This window comes from Lissotriton helveticus, chromosome 3_2 (assembly GCF_964261635.1).
Source record: "Lissotriton helveticus chromosome 3_2, aLisHel1.1, whole genome shotgun sequence".
Lineage (NCBI taxonomy): Eukaryota > Metazoa > Chordata > Amphibia > Caudata > Salamandridae > Lissotriton > Lissotriton helveticus.
In genome coordinates this window covers 101,854,416-101,872,355 of record NC_136062.1, presented here as the reverse complement: position 1 = coordinate 101,872,355, position 17,940 = coordinate 101,854,416, and the positions used below count along the sequence as shown (strand labels likewise).

The 17,940-nt window shown below is 42.4% G+C and overlaps 1 protein-coding gene across 1 annotated transcript in view; it reads right to left on the bottom strand.

Annotated features, from left to right (window-relative positions):
- UNC13C (unc-13 homolog C) overlaps window positions 1–17,940 on the bottom strand; it is a 1,503,140-nt gene that overhangs the window by 619,350 nt on the left and 865,850 nt on the right. Inside the window, exon 17 of the mRNA XM_078684856.1 lies at window positions 9,836–9,969. Within this exon, the coding sequence (XP_078540982.1) occupies window positions 9,836–9,969 (134 nt within the window). The remainder of the gene's footprint in view (window positions 1–9,835; window positions 9,970–17,940) is intronic.

Below are 17,940 nucleotides of genomic sequence, written 5' to 3'. Positions count from 1 at the left end.
ATTTCGTAGTCTGCTTTCCATGTGAGCCTATAAGGCAGAGGATCAGACGTCAGCACTCCTGTTTATTTTAGGCATCCTGGATGCAGTGGCTGCTTTGGGGCCCGCTCCTGGCATAAGGGGGAGCAATTGGGTTAGGGGTGCTGGATGCCAGTTCCTTGAGTTTTCGTGCAGTTGGTTGCTGCAGTGTGTATGGCAAAGGTGGGGGGTAAATAGGTTGTGTTGGAGGAAGCGCAGTGCTAATATGGGACAATGGATGCATCTGGAATGAATCTGGTTTGTAAGGTGCATATTTTGGAGGAAGATTGACATGAATGTTAATTGCTGTCACACTGTCGTGTGCACCCGATGGTGTATGGAAGGGAGTGTCTGCTTTACCAGGTGTCACAGGAGCCAATTTAATTGGTAAACTGGACGCATTTTGTTTTACTCGTCTAATAGACAATGAAACTGCAGCACCACCACAATGTGTGATCCTGTGCACACTTTCAAATTCTACTCCCCATCCAGTGGCTGAACTGCTTGCCACACAAACAGCGCGGTCTCCAGAGCTAAGGCTGGGTTTTTTCTCTCTTTTTGGGATGGGGGTATTAGATCTATGGTTTCCGTTGTTTCTAGTACTGTGCCTATAGTTCCACGAGGCACTGGAGCGTAACGGAAGTAACTGTGCTCCAGTGGTTAAATGCACGCCCTCCTCCGAGTTTATAAGGGGGCAAGGAGAGCAAGCTGCGGTTTTCAAATAAGACGAAAATGTCAGGATATCTGTGGTGATGTTGTTCCTGCTGCCGTGAGATCAGACGTTTGTCGGCTGGTGGTTTGGACTGAGCATGGAAGGTCAATATGCCACACATTTTGTCCCAAATTAATTCACAGCTTTGTCAATTTTAACACTAGGGGAGCTAAAATATTAGCCTGCTATTGCAACACATGGCAGTGCATGATAACTAGAAAGTATTTTAGTAAGTGAGTAGGAGGGGTATCGGGATTGAATGTAATAGGGCTACAACAGTGGAAGCTAAATTGGCAATAAGTTTATAGCTCTGGTTTTCAACAGGCACCACTCACAAAAGGGAAAGCTAGGCCTGGCCCTGCACAGCACATTTCGATTCTCTTTGCGGACGTGTGTTGGGGGCTTTGCTACATTTGAGTGACCTAGGACATACAACATTCGCTTACAATGAGTAAACATCCCTATTGAATTCCACAGAAGTGCAGGTAGAGCTTCCTGGGTGCAGTAGTCGCGAGAAGGCGCTGTGGTCAGGCATCGCAGAGCAGTGCTGCGCGTGTTATGTTGACTGGAACAGCTTGGGTGGCTCGGTGGAGATAGTGGTTTGGTTTTGTGGCCTGTTTCAAGACCTCGAGAGCTGCAGGGGCTGTTTCGAGCCCACTCATAACATGTGAGGAGGGAGTGGGTAAGTGGGGCAGGTAACTAGTTAGGGGTTTGTTAGATGCCAGTCAGCTGTTGTGAACTTGGGGAAAAATATATACCTGCTTGATGAATTAGAAATTCAGCGGGATTACAGAAATAAAATGCAGCAATTTGAAGACAGACTTTCCATTTAGTATGCTTAACACGGGGCGGGGACATAGCTATTCTTTACTTCTAAGCATTGTTCTATTATATAGCCTACCAATGAGATATTGCTGTCTGACCTGGATTGTTCCTTTATTTTAGGCGCCTTGACGCCCATTGGGCTAAGTTAGCGCGATATAAGACACAATTTCATTCATTCATTCATTCATATCTAGCAAAATGCTTTTCTTTTCCTTTTCATTTTTATAAAGGTTTAGGAATAATGATTCTTGGCCCTTATTGTGGCATTTTGCAGAGAACAAAAAACAAGCATTTGCAGCGCAATAGGTCTTGCACTTGCGAGAGTTTAAGCTATTAGTATTATAAATGACAATGCCTTTTATTAATGCTTTAAAACCGAAAACATGAATAAAAGGCATTGTCATTTACAATGCCAATAGCTCAAACACGTGTGAAAGCGAGACCTATTGCATTGCAAATGCTTGTTCTCTTTGAGATTAACTTACCAGTCGTGCTGCACTGTAAAAAGTAATTAGTTCATGCAGATTCTGTCCCATCCCTTTTCTCTGCCAGGCACTAGCCTAATCACTGTCAAATGGCCCTTTGCTATGAAGAATCCTATGAACCTTTTGCTACCCAGCAAAAGAAAGTAACTGGGCCCAACAGGGTGACCTAATGGCAGGAGTATAACTAGGAGAAGTATAATAAATCCCCAAATCCTAGAAAGAGTGCAAATCGGACAAACATAAAAATAAATCTACAATTGTAATTCCCGCTTGCCATAAGACTGGTGTGTCACCCTAGTCTCACCTAACTATGGGAAAAGTGTACTTTTTGCTCATATTATCAAACACAGATAAACATACACCCTTTTCTGTGAACCACAACATACTTACATTATGACTCCCCATCCACATTTTAAATCCTACACACGTCAGCATCGATTCCTGAAAGCCCCCTTCTTAGACAGGCTACTTTTGCACAGATACAGACCAAGCTGGACCAAAGTACCCCTCACTCAGTACACATGTGCGTACATATGTGTTCATGTCCAGTCAGCCCAGGGTCTCTTATTCCAGGTGTGAACCTTGTTTTAAAAGGCATACACTGGTGGCTTGCACTACCAGTCCACTTTAACAGAGCCTACAGTTAGTGGGACCTACTACTAGCAAAAGGTCAGAATGCAAAAATCTAGGTGGATTCAATGGGTCAAAACCCATTTTCCTGCAACTTGGATAAACATACTACCTAATAGTAATCTTATTCAGAATAGAGTCATAACCTATTCATTTGTAATACACAGAAAGATGACTGATTAGATTTCAGCACCTCTACATTATACTTTTAAGCATTACAACCGGGATGACTAAATTATAAAAAAATGAATAACCTGGTATTAACATCTCCGCAGGCATGCCCTGCCAAGCTTTTGGAATATTTCTTCCAACTTCTTTAACACATGCTATCTGTCAACAATGCTATTATAGGACACACTTGCATCAAAGAACAATTACACTGGACTGCAAACTAGGCTCATGGGGGCCAAGACAAATATCTCAAATTGCCATAATAGAACCATAATGATGATTTGGTCAGTTCCTCTTAATTTGTAATTGCCAGTTACACATTTTGAGAACTGTCTAATGATGACAACATCACATCACAAAATGTTTTTTAACAAACAGGACACACACAAAACATAGAAGACATTGCAAGGCAGCTATAAATAACCAGGGAGGCAATGCCAGGGTTATATTTCCTTTATGTTCCTTAGCCTGAACTTCAAATGTGAGAAAGTGTATATTAATGGATGGACCAATTTTTTAACTGTATTCTTTGTCTAGTGTCTACGATGACAGAAAATATTTTCTTGTTAGCATATGCGCTCACTGTTTTATAAATAAAGTATTCTTATAACACATTGTTACAGGCTCTACAAGAGGTATTTCAACATACCACCTCAAGTCGCCATGTTTCTTATGTCTCAAAGTATTCTGTAGGAAAGTTGGCTAATGGAGTGGAGTGATGATCTGTCATCCTAGGATTAGGCAGCGGAGTCTGCCTTCTGGACATTTCCACCCTCACTTAAAAACCCTGCACAGGGAAGAAAAAATGACTTAGAAGATGTATTTCACAGGACACTGAAGAGGACAAGAAGCTTTTGTGGTGTGTTGGGCCCATCTGGACTTGAACTGAGGGAGGAAATATGGCCTTGTGGATTTGGCTTGAGCGTCTGACTTTGGAACCTTGGGACTCAGGTTTGCATCTCAGCCTTGGTGCCGGATTCAACATTGTGTAATTCTGGCCAAATCATTAGTTTCCCTGTGCCCACAATGTGAAATGTATATGTTCATTGTATTTGTGTAATCCCCACTTTATGTTTATGATCATCTTCTACTACCCCAAGTAATGTACAGCAATATGTTGCTCTACCCTCACACTCTCTGAGGGGCAGTAGAGGGAAGTACCTGCTGAGGACCCTGGGGGAGAAAAGTTAGTCTGGGTCATCGGAAGACTGTGCTGGCAGAGGTGTAACCCTCATCAAAGGGCAGCCACCTGACATATGCTACCACGTGGGTGCCCTACAAGTAGAAAAGGATGCTGTGGGCCATGAAAAATTGAGGTAGTGAGGCTATCATGCATGTTGGGCTGCAGAGTGTCACTGGACAAAGGACTGTTTTTTTCCCAGGAGATAAAGGGCAGGAGAGCAGGCCCTGAGCTGCCCCTAAGAAAAAGGGGGAAGTAAAGAAGAAAAACAGTTTCTAAAAGACGAAGAGAGGTTTAGAAACAAGCAGATGCATCAATTGTCCCTTTTGGTGGCCAGATGCTGGTACCAAGAGGAAAATACCTCACAAGGGAACATGAGTAACATTCTCTATCTTGAATGGTTTAAACCTACCGAAAGAGGGCCAAGGACCTAGTAAGAAAAGAAAGTGGCCCCTTGGGCACACATGGCACTCCCCCTTATTTGTATTAGTTTGTCCTCGTGGATCCCTTGTCCCCAGAGACTGACATGGAAGGAAACCACCTCAGATGAGTGAATAGTGTTCACCCTTTTCTAATTTGAAAATATCCCAGGAGCTCTATCTACCTGCGGACCATCCAAATCAAAAGGGCCCATGAGTAAGACTGTGCTCCTTCAAACCTGGTCCCCGGTGACCTCTAGCGACCAGGGACTAACCAGGACATGAATATTTTCTTGCTCAGGGACATTAACTTCCCAGCACCAGAAAGTTCATTGTGCACTGCCTCCCGCTAACTGTGTCCATGTTTGGGGAAACAAGGAGACATAGAGCATCTGAAGCCCACCTCCTCTGACCATGGCTGGAGACAAAGATGGGTCACACTGGCTCAGGCTCCCATGCTACCCAAGGAAAGTGCCTCATTCTGGGAATCCCATAGGAAGGGAAAGGGCTCCTGGATATGAAAACAAAGGTAACGTGCAGACAGCTCATTGACAAACAAGAGTAAGGAAGTCAAAATAAATCATTTGGTTGTGGCACGTGTCCAGTTCATGAAAAGAGTAACCCTCAGGCAACAGTCGATCCTCAGACTCCTCCAGGGAATTGAAGACAAATTTTGCATATCTGCTCCTGTGGTGCCAAGAGATTTCAGACGCACAACCATTGATTATTAGCTTGTACTGCCGGGCTGTCACACATGCTTTCATTAAAGCGTTCTAAGTTTTCAGGAGCTGTTATTAATGTCCCCAGGAGAAGTTTATGTATTTTATGAGGCACTCCTGGACCAGGGAGCTTTTAGCCTTATGGCTCTAAAGAGCAGGTACCTTTATTGTCGGGTCCTAAGGCTGCTTTGCAGTAGGTGTAAACGTTGAAAACAAATACTTAGACACAACTTTTACAGAACATTGAAATGCTTTATTGACGACAATAAAGTTAACAGTGAATCATTACATATAATAAAGTGTTCCATTTTAGGAGGTTACCATTATTAGTGGTTTTAATGTGTGTGCATTGGTTTATTATGAAATACTTCTGCTTTTATTGTGCTGACACCTTGATAAAAACAGTAGCCTTGAATTTTGATAACAACTTCCCACTATGTGAAGGTGTGGTACCATGGTTTTAGGGTTTAGTGCTTGCTAGAGATGTCAAGTGCTAAGAAAATGTTACCCAAAGTATTTCCACCTGGCAAACTGTGCACTTAATAAAGTACTTTTCCTTTTAATAAGCAAAAGCAATGACTAGATGATGACTTGTTGGATGTGGTTTGCTTCACACTTGTTGACCGGGGTACTAGATTACATCAATTCCCCTGTGTAGGCCTTGCACTTCTTCTCTGCCTTGCCACCCTGAGAGAGTCATATTCCTGGACCAAGGGTGTGGCTTGGTCAGTGAGATCAGGGTGGCTCTAGCTTTTTTCTCCTCCTTCTCTTGGAACCCCACCTGTGTGTGTAACGGCACTGAGCTGATAAATATTATAAATGTAAATTGGGAACACCCAAGCCACAACGACCGTAAGGAAGTGTAAGGGTGTCCCATAATGCGGCGATGGGTCACTGCCAATATTTTACGCAGAAGGATTCCACAGAGTGATTGGAAAGCAATTTGTGTTCATGAGAGGGGCTTAAGAGGCAGTGGAATGGGAGAGGAATGAAGATAGGTAGTGGCAGTGTTACTGAGTAAGAGAAAACACAAGAAGTTGTAAAAGTAACCAACATTTTCTGAAGACTTTCAAAACAGAGAGAGGGAGAGTGCGTGTGCGCCTTTGTCTGTGTATATTTAAAAATCTCAGATGAAATCTGACAGACATCTCGCCCAGTGGTGGTTTCTCCTAACATGCGAAGAAGCATCGCTCAGCCTGCAGTGAGCGCTGCAGGTAAACACACAGAATAATCAAATGGTCATTATCATTTTATTATTCTTTGTGCTGCAGTGCTGGCTCGTGCTGACGTGTGTAAGGGTTGGGGTGGGCTGCAATAGCAGCATAGTGATTCCTGCCAGTGCACATGTCAGATAGGCTAGCTGTGTACTGAGGACCTAGCTGACTGACATGTGCATTGTTGACCCAGCAATACCTGGGTTGTGGAACAGCCAGGGCATTACTGGCACTGACTGTGACTGTAACAAAATGAACTCTGGATTAGCCTGCTCTATCCATCCCAAAGCTGCGCTCATGTTAAAAAAAGCATAAGAGCGGCTCCAGGATTGGTTGATGGCATGACAGGAAGTTGTGAACCACCTTCCTGTTTGTCACCCAGGAGTTGGAGGAGGAGAAACATGCAGCATGTGTGAGTCTTTTCAGCATCGTGTTACGACCCTCCCCACTGTTTTTAAATAATAGTAGCCACCATTGACCTCACCATACCCGACTGAAAGTACTTTAACCCAACTATCTATCTCAGTAAATGTATTTACTAGAAGGATGAAACACCCCAAACACCCACTCCCCCAAAGCTATGCCTCTGGCCAGGATAGGGTACTTGGCTCCTAGCAGGCAGAATGTTGCAGACTTGATAGTGAAGAACTCACATCCTTCTCAATTTCTCGGTATCTTACACATACCTTTTAGCCTTATCGGCCCCATAGATCTAGTCATGTGAGCTTTCTTGTGGCCCCTGACCACTGTAAAGCATTTTGACTCTATATTTGAGGTATATTTTTGGGGTTTCTTCCTATTTTACTATAAATACCCTCATTACAAATGGCTCTCTGTTTTTTTTTAACATACACAGTAATTACTGACTGCAATAAAGTTTGCATGCCCTGTTAGATTTTAGCAGATCCAACATGCTGCTATTTAACATGGAAAAATGCCTGGTAATTACCTAAACAAAAAGGCATTAAAATATGCATAATATTTTCCATCATCACAGAATAAAGTAATATTTAACACAATCAATAAAGTCCTATATTTCCAATTCCAGAGTCATTGGATTTTTTGGACTGCAATGAGTATTGCGCCTTTCTCTGAGCCACTATTAATGAGGGACAAAATACGCACTTCTACCATCTCTATTTCTGCTGGACTCGATTTAGGTTCCAAAGCAAAGCCTAAAACACATCCTAAAACAAACCTTACACTAACAGCCTTTATATGGCAACAGACTATGTTGGTTTTATTTTACTTCACCCCACTGTGGCTTTATATTTATGGATGTTGGGATTACAGCGCCACCCACTTGGGCAGTAATTTGGATTTTGGGAATGCATATACCAGAATGCACTGGAGTCATATGGTGAATCAGGACACGCCCACATGGGTGTAACATTTTTACTAACAATGAGCAGGTGTCCTCTATCCGTTGGCTTCTGTTATTTCCTTACCAGACGGGGCTCGTGAACAAGAGCACATTGCTTGAAACGCGTTGAGCCAAGATTTGAATAAAGGTGAACCATGAGACTGCTGCGGCTTTCGTGTGTATGAGTTCACACTTCGGGAGTGCCATCCTCACCAGGGCAACTTGTTTGATAGAGTATATATCTATCTATCTATCTATATATATATATATATATATATATATATATATATATATATATATATATATATATATAAATATATATATATATATATATATATATCATATTCAATGAAAAAAGTACGTTTACAGGGACGTTATAGATAGCTTCACATTTCACTCAAACAATACCAGTGAAATTCAGCCGTTATAGTCAGCTGAGCTAACTGTAACTCGTGCCCCCACAATGCACTGCTTATGACCTCACATATTACATCACTAATGACATGGTCAGTGACTTCACTGATGTCATCACTGATAACATCTCAAATGATATCACTGATATCACTGATTAAAAATTTCGCGAAGATTCGTTAAACTACGCCAACGTTATCAGAAATACGAGAAAAATGTAAATTCTAAGTATGGACATTTCTACAAAAATACTACAATTAGTGCAGTTGTTGGATGCAATGTAAACTTAATTGTGCAACAACATGTTGAAATGCATGCCTCGTTTTTAAGAGGAGATAGAAAATGTCCGTTGAAGTTATCAATTAGGTTTCTGTTGCATATCTCGTCTGGTGATAAATTACTATTTAACTATTATATAAAGCATACTTTTTAGCCAATTTTTATGCTGAATATAGTTGCATAATTTGTATATTTTTGAACATTTGGCTTCCTCTGCAGATGATGTGCGCAAAAAAACTACCTGCACACACTAGGAGTGTAATATAGCCCATTCTACTAAATAGAATTAATACATCCTCAATGTGATTATAAAGAAACAACTGGAAATTAAAATATTTATGGGCTCATTAAGAACCTGTCAGTAAATTTTTGAGTAAAATATGTGAAAACAGCTTTGTGCCAGGTGCTTCCACCAGCAATATATATCATCACTAAAAATAAATAGGAAATACTTATAAATGAAGGTTAATCGCAGGTCTGGTCACATTACAGACGCTAATGCCATGGTTGGGCCAAGCAATTGCCAGCTTTGAAACTTGTCTCCAGCTGCCAGAGTAAATAGAGAAGCTGCCTAATTTGCATTTATCTCAATACCGGTGGTTTTGAATAGGTAATACTGGGACAGACGTACGACAGTTCCATTTTGCGAGTTGTAAATTGCAACGTCTTGGGACTCGCAAAATGGATTGTACCACAGTGTCTCAGACACTGTTTGCGATTTCTAATGGGGTTGCAAATGACCTTCTTCATCAATAGTCATGAGGCAGGTCGCAATTTGCGACCCATTGGGAATGGCCAACACTTGCAGGGATGGTGGGCTGTTGGGGTCAGCAGACCATCATGTCTGTGACTGCTTTTTCAATAAAGCAGGAATTTTTAAGTGCAGCCCGTTTTCCCTAAAGGAAACGGGATGCATTTAAAAAAGAAAAATTCAATGTTTCTGTTTCATTTCTTAAGAGTAGGCAGTGGCCCATGAGACCACTGCCTCCTCTTAAAAAATATTTTTGCATCCATTCACAAATGGGACGGGGTCCCCTGGGGACCCCTCCCATTGTTCGATTGGCTTACCACCTACTAGAAGTAGGTAGTAAACTGCAAGAGTTTTCTGCGACTGCAGTCGTAAAACAATGGTACATACCATTCTGCCTCGCTATTAGGAAGGGACCCCTTGGCACACCCCTTCCTAAAAGCGAGCCGCGAACACTATTATGTAAGTCACCAACTTGCAAAATGGCGTTTGTAAAGACCAACAGCCTTTTTTGCAGTCGCAATTGAGTCGCTTTCCTGCTTGCGACCGCAAAAAAGTTTGTACATTTGGTTCACTATGCAAAGATAATATCAAGACTTCAGTCTTCTCCATACGCCCGAAGCTACGTTGACATTCTGTTAAAGGCACAGAAAATACAACTTACTGATTCAGGGTAGGTGTATATGCAGTCTTATCTTCATCAATGATTGTCACCATAAGAGTTATAAGATTAGGCCAAAAATCCAAATTCTTGACAGATGGCCCCTGGTCCTCACGAGGAACATCTTGCTTCTTAGCCTGCATGAAAAATAATGAAAGAGAGGCACTGAAATATCCTTTTATCATTTGGGATTCATCTTATGCACAAAGAAAGAAAAGAAAGCACTTTTTAGAAAAAATATAATAACAAAAAACAAAGACCTTTGTTGGATGTGAAATGCATATAATGGATATGCAATATATTCACCATTCTTCACTAGCCTGTAATGTACCGGATCTTATGAGGAGCATGTTCTCAGTTTCATTTAAATAGTGCACAGACAATTAATCTCTTTAGATACCGTGAATCTGGGAAAAGCACTCTGGAGAAGCCTTTGTATCTGGAAATAGAGAAGGCTGCTATTGTCACTCAAGCTGCTTTCAGTTTTTAAATACTTCCTAATAAGAACTGCAACCTTTCGTCTGAACTTGTACATTACACGATTAATATTTAAAGCAACGGTGGGTTACAAAGAAAGTGCTTCATTCATAGGCTCTTCCCCAGCCTCTGATATCCCTGAGCCGGACAATATTTTTTTTTGAACCACTGAAATCGCACGTACATATACAACAGCGATGGACGAAAAATAGTGAGAGCAAGACCAAGGCGGATAGCAAAAGAATCACCGACCCACAACAGAGCTTGGTGTCAGAGAGAGCAATCGGGGACTTCAGGAGCAAAGAATGACTGGTGGGGCAAAGGAAGAGAGAGAGACATGGCAGAAGGGGCTAAAGACAGAACAGTGGTGGTTCCTTTGTGTGGGCGTTTGGGCGTCGTCCCACTGATTATTTTGCCCCAGGGGTCCAGCACTCACTATTAGTGGCAGGCACTGCAAAAGTCAGCTCTGCTGTCTCACTCAGCCGCGGCCGTGGGCATGCGATTACTGTGACGTCACTGAGAGGGGGGGAGCACCTCGACATATCGGCATTCCCTGAGCCAGTGAGTGCAGCAAAAATGGAAATGCGCATGTTGAGTTGGCCGGGTGCTGTTCCCTGGCCAGCCTGAGATGCGTAGTCCCTGAAATCTTGCCACTCTCGCTGTAGAAAATTGAGGAGGGGGATGGGTCGAAACCGCAGCCCCACGGCCTTCTAAGGAGCGGTGTGGTCTCCTGCCCCAGGCCAATCCAAGTGTTGCTTTAGGCTTAGCAGCGCCTGCTTTGGCTGCTTAGTCACTGGGCACAGTCGGGCCATGTCCAGGAGCATGGGGGCATATTGACCACCAATCACTGCATGTCTTTACTGTAAAGCCGTGCAGTGAATGGTCATGGGCCTCACCTTAGCCCCGCTCTCTCTGCTCCGGGAGTCTGGGTGCTCACTCTCCTCCATTTTATGTATTTATATATAAAGTTTTAGCATGCGTACATCATATGACGTGCCATCCCAGGGATGGCCCCATCTGAACACACAGATAGTGTGCGAGCGTCTGACTCAGAGCGTGAGTGGGAGAGAGTCAGCCAGCCTGACTAGCAGTACTAGTAGCACCGTGACTCGAGTACCTCGTTGCAACGTTGCCCTGCCTGGGACTGGGAGCCTGAGGCCAACTAATTTCTTTATCATCGGACGACCCTCTGTACTGATCAGTCACCTGACCTGAGGCTGAGGACGGAGCGCAGTCCAACACACACACTGACCACCACCAAGTACAAGTCTGCGACGACACACTCGACAGTGAGAGTGAGTACGAGACAAGAGTCAGTCTACGAGCCTGCGCGGCGCTACATGTTTATTCAGTACTGTGTTTATTATGCATGATATGTCCATGATGTGCCGCTGGCCCCTGGAATATTACAGCCAGTGCCACGTGATGCAGCACATATTACACAGTCATCATGGCCTGCCGTACTAATGTAATCATGCCAGGGCAGAACTGTGTCATGTTACTGGTCGGCCCTGGCCTGGCCTGCAGTGCTGCAGGCTGTGCAATTAGATAATTTGTCGACGGGCTGGGGCTGGAAGCTATGCTACTTTTCCTATTTTGCTTTAGAAGCTGTCCAGCGTATTTTGTGTATATACCCCACTAACTTTAAAATGAGCATCCCTGTTTTAGAGAACTTTGGGGCATATTATCAAGACAGGCGATAAAATTATCGCTGTTTTAGCTGCAGTTTTCTGCCGCTAATGTCCTTCACATCTAACATGGACTTCAATTGGAATTCCATAGAGCATATTATCAAGCCCATAATTTTATCACCTATCATAATAATATGCCCCTTTATTTTTAGCAACCATCCGATCATTTGGAGTAATTTTGTCTTTCATTTTCTATAGTGGCTGACAATTCGGAATTTCTTGCACAGCGCTTCGGTCCTTACATAGTAGACTAATTAATTATGCTGATGCAGTCTTCTTTTCACATATGCAGTTATGGTGTCTATGTGTGTATTGTTTCCTATTTGATGTAGTATTTTGTATCTTTCTAAGTCATTCAATAAAGCACAATATACTTGGAACTTGGACACTTTCACATTCAGGAGTCAAGTCTTTCTGTGTGCTCTTGTTTACTTGTTTCTCCGTCTGCGTTGCTCAATGCAAGTTGCTTATATCTCCTACCTGTTGTCCCTATGTGTATCTGACTGTTACCCTGCACCAACGGGGCTTCCCCACCTGCTGCGAGCCTGAGAAAACTGAACTCAGCAGCAGTCTCTGTGTTTAAGCACAGACTAAGATCTCATCGTCGATTTGAGTCTGTCTGAGTGGGAGGGCTGTCCAGGAGTGACACCATGAAACTGAAGCAACGCAGGCCGAAGAGTGACGCGTTCCTTCCCACTCTACACACATCAACACTCTTTGAAGTGCAGAGTGACTCACTCTGCACAAAGACACTCTGCACAAAGAGTGTTAGTAGTGTTTAGAGTGAGAACGTCAACGCAGACTGGTGCAGTGTAACAGCAGCCTTGTTAAGGAGCAATCGTTTGCTGCTTCATTAAAACACGAAGATAGCTCTGTTTATCTGTTGCGCTTAGCTCAGCTTAGCTGTGAAATTTAATTACTTTAAAACTTCTGCAGGAATAGGCATTGGAAATTTGTAATAAAAGATTAATGATATATATATACCCTGGCTGATTCGTAACAAAAAGTGCAACACACACAAAGGTGTCTTAGTGTCTGCACATATTGTATCGCACACTTATTTTTAGCATTATGATTTTTGCCAATATACAAACTCTTTGGGCACCATTTATTTGACTTCAAACGGAAGCATTTCAAATGGGAATGTTGAGTGGATTGAATGACATTTTCATAGTTGTTATACTCTTAAACGTGTGCTAGCACTTAGAGGTAGGCGTTGAAGAGACAGATATTTTTTCCGGCTTATAGCGCAAGTCGCTTCAAACAAGACCCATACAAATTAATTTGAGAACAGTCAATTTTATGGCTAAACATGGCACAGCAATGTGTACCTGCAATGCTTGTCAAGGATTTTACTGCGAAGAAATCAATAACAGAAAAAAGACAGCTGACGTATATCTTGCATCTGGCCCCAGGCACTGGCAGAACAGTCTGTCTGGACCCTGGCCCACAGCCCAGTGCTGGCTGCCATGTTTTCTTTTTACATCCCTTTATTAATGTAATAACTGCACTTTCACAATTGCTTTATTAGCCTCTTACTTCTCAAATTGGCTTGAAAATGCACCATTTGCCCACTTATATTTCAAAATTTTCTCGGGGAGAGAACCCCCTCCCGTAACCCCTTTTAATAGTTCAGGCTGGCTAACTGCGCTGGCTCGCCCTGGTGCTCTCTCATGGAAAGTTTCGCCCCACCACTTTCAAATCTCACCAGCCACCACTGAGACAGAACATAGGGTTGAGCGCTCTAGAGAAACCGCAAAAAAGGAGCTTGGAGAGAACTCTATTGTTCTGGTAAATTTAATTTCTGACGCTAGAATCGACAAATAGATGGTGGCAAAATGCATGAAATTAAGTGGTTTTATTTGTATGCCAAATAAGAACACTGTTCGTTCATTCACTTGTCATAGACTCATTCATGATATGCAGCCGAATGATGGCTTTGGACACAGTTTCAAGTTATTCATATTTTTTGCTCTTTGGTTAGTGCACTGTAACCAAGTCTAAAACGTTTTCTTATTTACCGGAATCGTTTAGTCAGAAGCAAGTCTGTGATGCCCCCACAAGTCCAGGCACCACTGCAAAACTACCTAATAAATGTTCCAAAGTACACTGATGAAACCTTACTACTTGATTATTTGGAATTTAAAGACTTGGTTATCATTCTGCTGCATTTACAATTATAATACATGTTAGTAAGTCACCCTTTTTGCATGTTCACCCTCAATTCTTTTTGTACTGATTGATACTGGTGGTAGTTGACTGTGCTCTAGCCTCTGCTAGTCAGGACCAGACCCATTGCTATGTTAAACACAAACAAGTGCACTGAGCTGCTGTAGTGATGAAGTCAATGTAGGTTTATTCATGTAACACAAAAGCAGGTAAACAGGTAGAATGAAACCAGGTATAATGCTACAGCAACCGCACCGGAAGCAGCCTGCTAGATGCTCAGCCCCATCCATCAACTGTCATCCCTCATTCAGTCAGCCAAGCATTCCACTCATAGTCCATACACCAACAATTCCATTCAGAACACTCACACAGACTGAACAGCTAGGGACAGGGAAACATAGGAGAGGCAATCCATAACATCAGGATACTACAGGTATGACCTAACCTATATGTCCCAAGTAAGGAAGGGGATACAAACTACCCATAAGTCCCTAGTATATGTTAGGACACAGCATTTAAGAGGCCAGCTGCCTTTGTTTCACTTGCATTTGTGCACTGCTGAGAACCTGCTTTTAAAAGTAACATTTGCGGCAAACTCGACTTTGGTGGTATGGGCACTTTGAAAGTGATAATCTACCTTATTTTTATATTATGGGTACCCCCCAGGTCTCCCCTAGGTGTTCCACGGGCGAGGGGCCATGTACCTATAAACAGGACCCCTATAAAATATGTTTTATAAACCCTGGTGAGCAAAAGCTGCCCATTTTATTTTTCCCCAGTCGGCTTTGGTGCTGTGGACATTGTGAAGTAATAAGCAAAATAATTTTTGTATATTACGAACTCCCCATGTCTCCTCTAGGTGTTCCAGGGGCAGGGAAGTCCTGTAATTATGAGCAGGTGCTTTATAAAAGAGGTTTTATAAACCAAGGTGAGGAAGAAATTGCATATTTCATTTTCCCCATTGAAGATAGTTGGCCTCATGGGATAAGATGGCAATATATTATGGATGCATAACTATTGCTAGAAGATTAATTCACAAATGTAAGTGTGGCGAGTCTATGGAAATAAGCCATACTCTAAAGTTGGTTTAGTGAGCTCTTGCGTTTCTGCTGAAATTTACACCATGATGGATTTTGAGAGAATAGGGCTTATTGGGACAAGACCATGCCACAATTTGGAGGAAGTTATCATGCTTTGGGGTGTTGACAGGCACCTCATTGGACAAGGGTGCTCTCCTGATTGTCGCTGAAGAGCACTGAATAAACATGGGAGAGGTGCAGAGCCACCCAGTCATGCTACTGAAACCACAAGAAGAAGGATGTTTTTCCTTTTGGAATCCTGATCTGGACCCAAGGGCCTGCCTGGTGACGCCTGCACTTACTGCACTATATGGGACTAAAACTCTGAGGACTTTGCCTTGCTTCAAAAATGAGTAAGGAGTGGACTCCCTGCAGCTACAGGTTAAAAGAGCTTGGCATGACCCTTCTCCAGCCAGATTCCCACTCTAGGAATGCGTCAAGTGGAGTTTTATGGGGTTGAAAGAGTGCATTGTGGGAATTGAAGTTCAAGCCTGTTAAGGACCATCTGGGGAAGGGCAAAAGGTAACATTTGACAGAGGCCTCCTGTGTGAAGGATCCGAGCAGGGCCCCATCGGGGTTGGCCTCAAACTTTGTCCTTGTCAAGCGCAAGCTGATGTCCGGGAGTGGCGCTATTGGTTTCTAAGCACTAGAAAGTGTTTATTCTTTATAAATTCATATCTCTGTTTCTGTACTTTGTATTTTCATGGTTTTGGTGTCATGTTAAAGATAAACAGATTTCCTCTTTGTATAAATTGGTGTGATATTCTTATTGTGTGTTGTGTCTCACTTATGTACTGTATAGGTGTTTGTGAATGCTTTACGTACCTGTCTCCTAAGTTAAGGCTTATTGCTCTGTGTCAGCTACCAAACGTTGAGCAAGGGACTCATTTATGGAGACCCTATTTAGGACCCAGTACTGGTCGGTGGTCTTTTTGCTGGTGTTAGGTGCCTACCTACCACTCCCAATAACCCACCTTTCAACAATACATCTCCTGTTTTCCCACACAGCACAAAGAGTAACATACAAAAAAACTATAGACTAGACACTAAGAAAAAAACTAATGAAAACACCCTGACAGATACAAAGACACAACATATAGCCAAATACAAGACAACAAATCACCCTCATATGAATTAAACAATATATTCAGCAATAAATAGCTTACCCACACACAAAATCACCCGACGATCTGAGGGTCTCAGAGATCTTTTGTGAACCTCCTTTCTTATAGTGGGCAAATATTATTAATTGAGTGAACCCAAATTAGAAGCAGCATTTCCTGCAGCACCAATTTGAGACTCAGAACTACTAGGCAGGTTTGAAACACTCCTTCCTCATATGGTATTGCCATTGCAGTTTGAATCAGACATGAACAGCCACCTAATGCAGCTGCCTTTTTCCCTACCTGACTCACTACAGACATCACCCTTCAGATAAAAAACTACATCTAAATGTAATATCTGCACTAACAATTAAATCAATTGCCACCTACCATTTACACTCTGTAAGCTCCTTTCAACTTGTACTGTCCTTGACACAACTTGCCAAACTTGACTTTAACCCAATCCTCCAGTTTGAAATTCTCCAAACAACCTGCAAGTGTTTCAACTTGCCATCATTTCCTGGAGACTAAATGTTTCACAACCATGCTGACATCAACATTGAACAAGGCGACCTTCTCTCATCAGCTAACAGTACACCTACCCATAATAGAATTGACAGTAATGCAATTTGCCCACATCTCCTTCAACGCACCCAGAAGATTTAGCACAGATCTTATCACCATCTCCATAACTCCCTTAATCAATCTGTTAACCCTCCCCATTAGACTATTAAACTGGGAATTGTACAAGGAAGTAAGAATATGTCTGAAACCACAACATGCCCAAAAATCCTTAACTTCCAAAGAAATCAATTGGGTACCATTATCTGTGACCAAACAAGAAGGAATACCTCTCTGCAAAAACACTCTCAAAGCACCAATGGTAAAATGAGTGGTCAAGCACCTCAGGAATACCAACTCAGTCTACTTGGAACATACATCTAGCACTACCGCTGCATAACCTCATGAAGTCAATACAAATATTGTCCAAAACAAGTGGGTGTTCCATATATGTTGCCCTTGGCTTACAGATCCCAAATTACCCTTCATTTATGAATACCAAACAAACCTTTTAAACAGTTCACAGCATCTCTACACACAGTACAAACCAAGACCCATCTTTCCACCTGGTCATCCAAACCTGGCCATCAAAACCTTTCTACAAATCTTTCAACTGTCATGCTCTATCTCAAATGTCCCTCATGGACCAAGGCTGACAAATTAGACCTAATTAGAAAAGGAGGCATGAACCTTTCCCCTCTTATTGCACATAGATAATTTCTCAAAATTGTTGCAAAAGAGTGAGGCTCATTCTGGAGTGGTGCTCTCCACACAAAAGCCCTTCTGTAATAGCACAACTATTGCCTATAAAGTAATGTCTTTCCCATAGCTACAAGTCAATCCTATGTGAATATTTTATCTCCAAAACTTTCAATGGCATCTCCGACATTGCTACAACTCCCTCAGCCTCAAACACCCTGACATATCCGGTAATCGAGATAAGCAGTCAGCAACCTTGTCTTTGCATCCATGGATATACTCAACACAACAATATGACAGCAATTTAGCTACTGACCTTGTTATTCTAG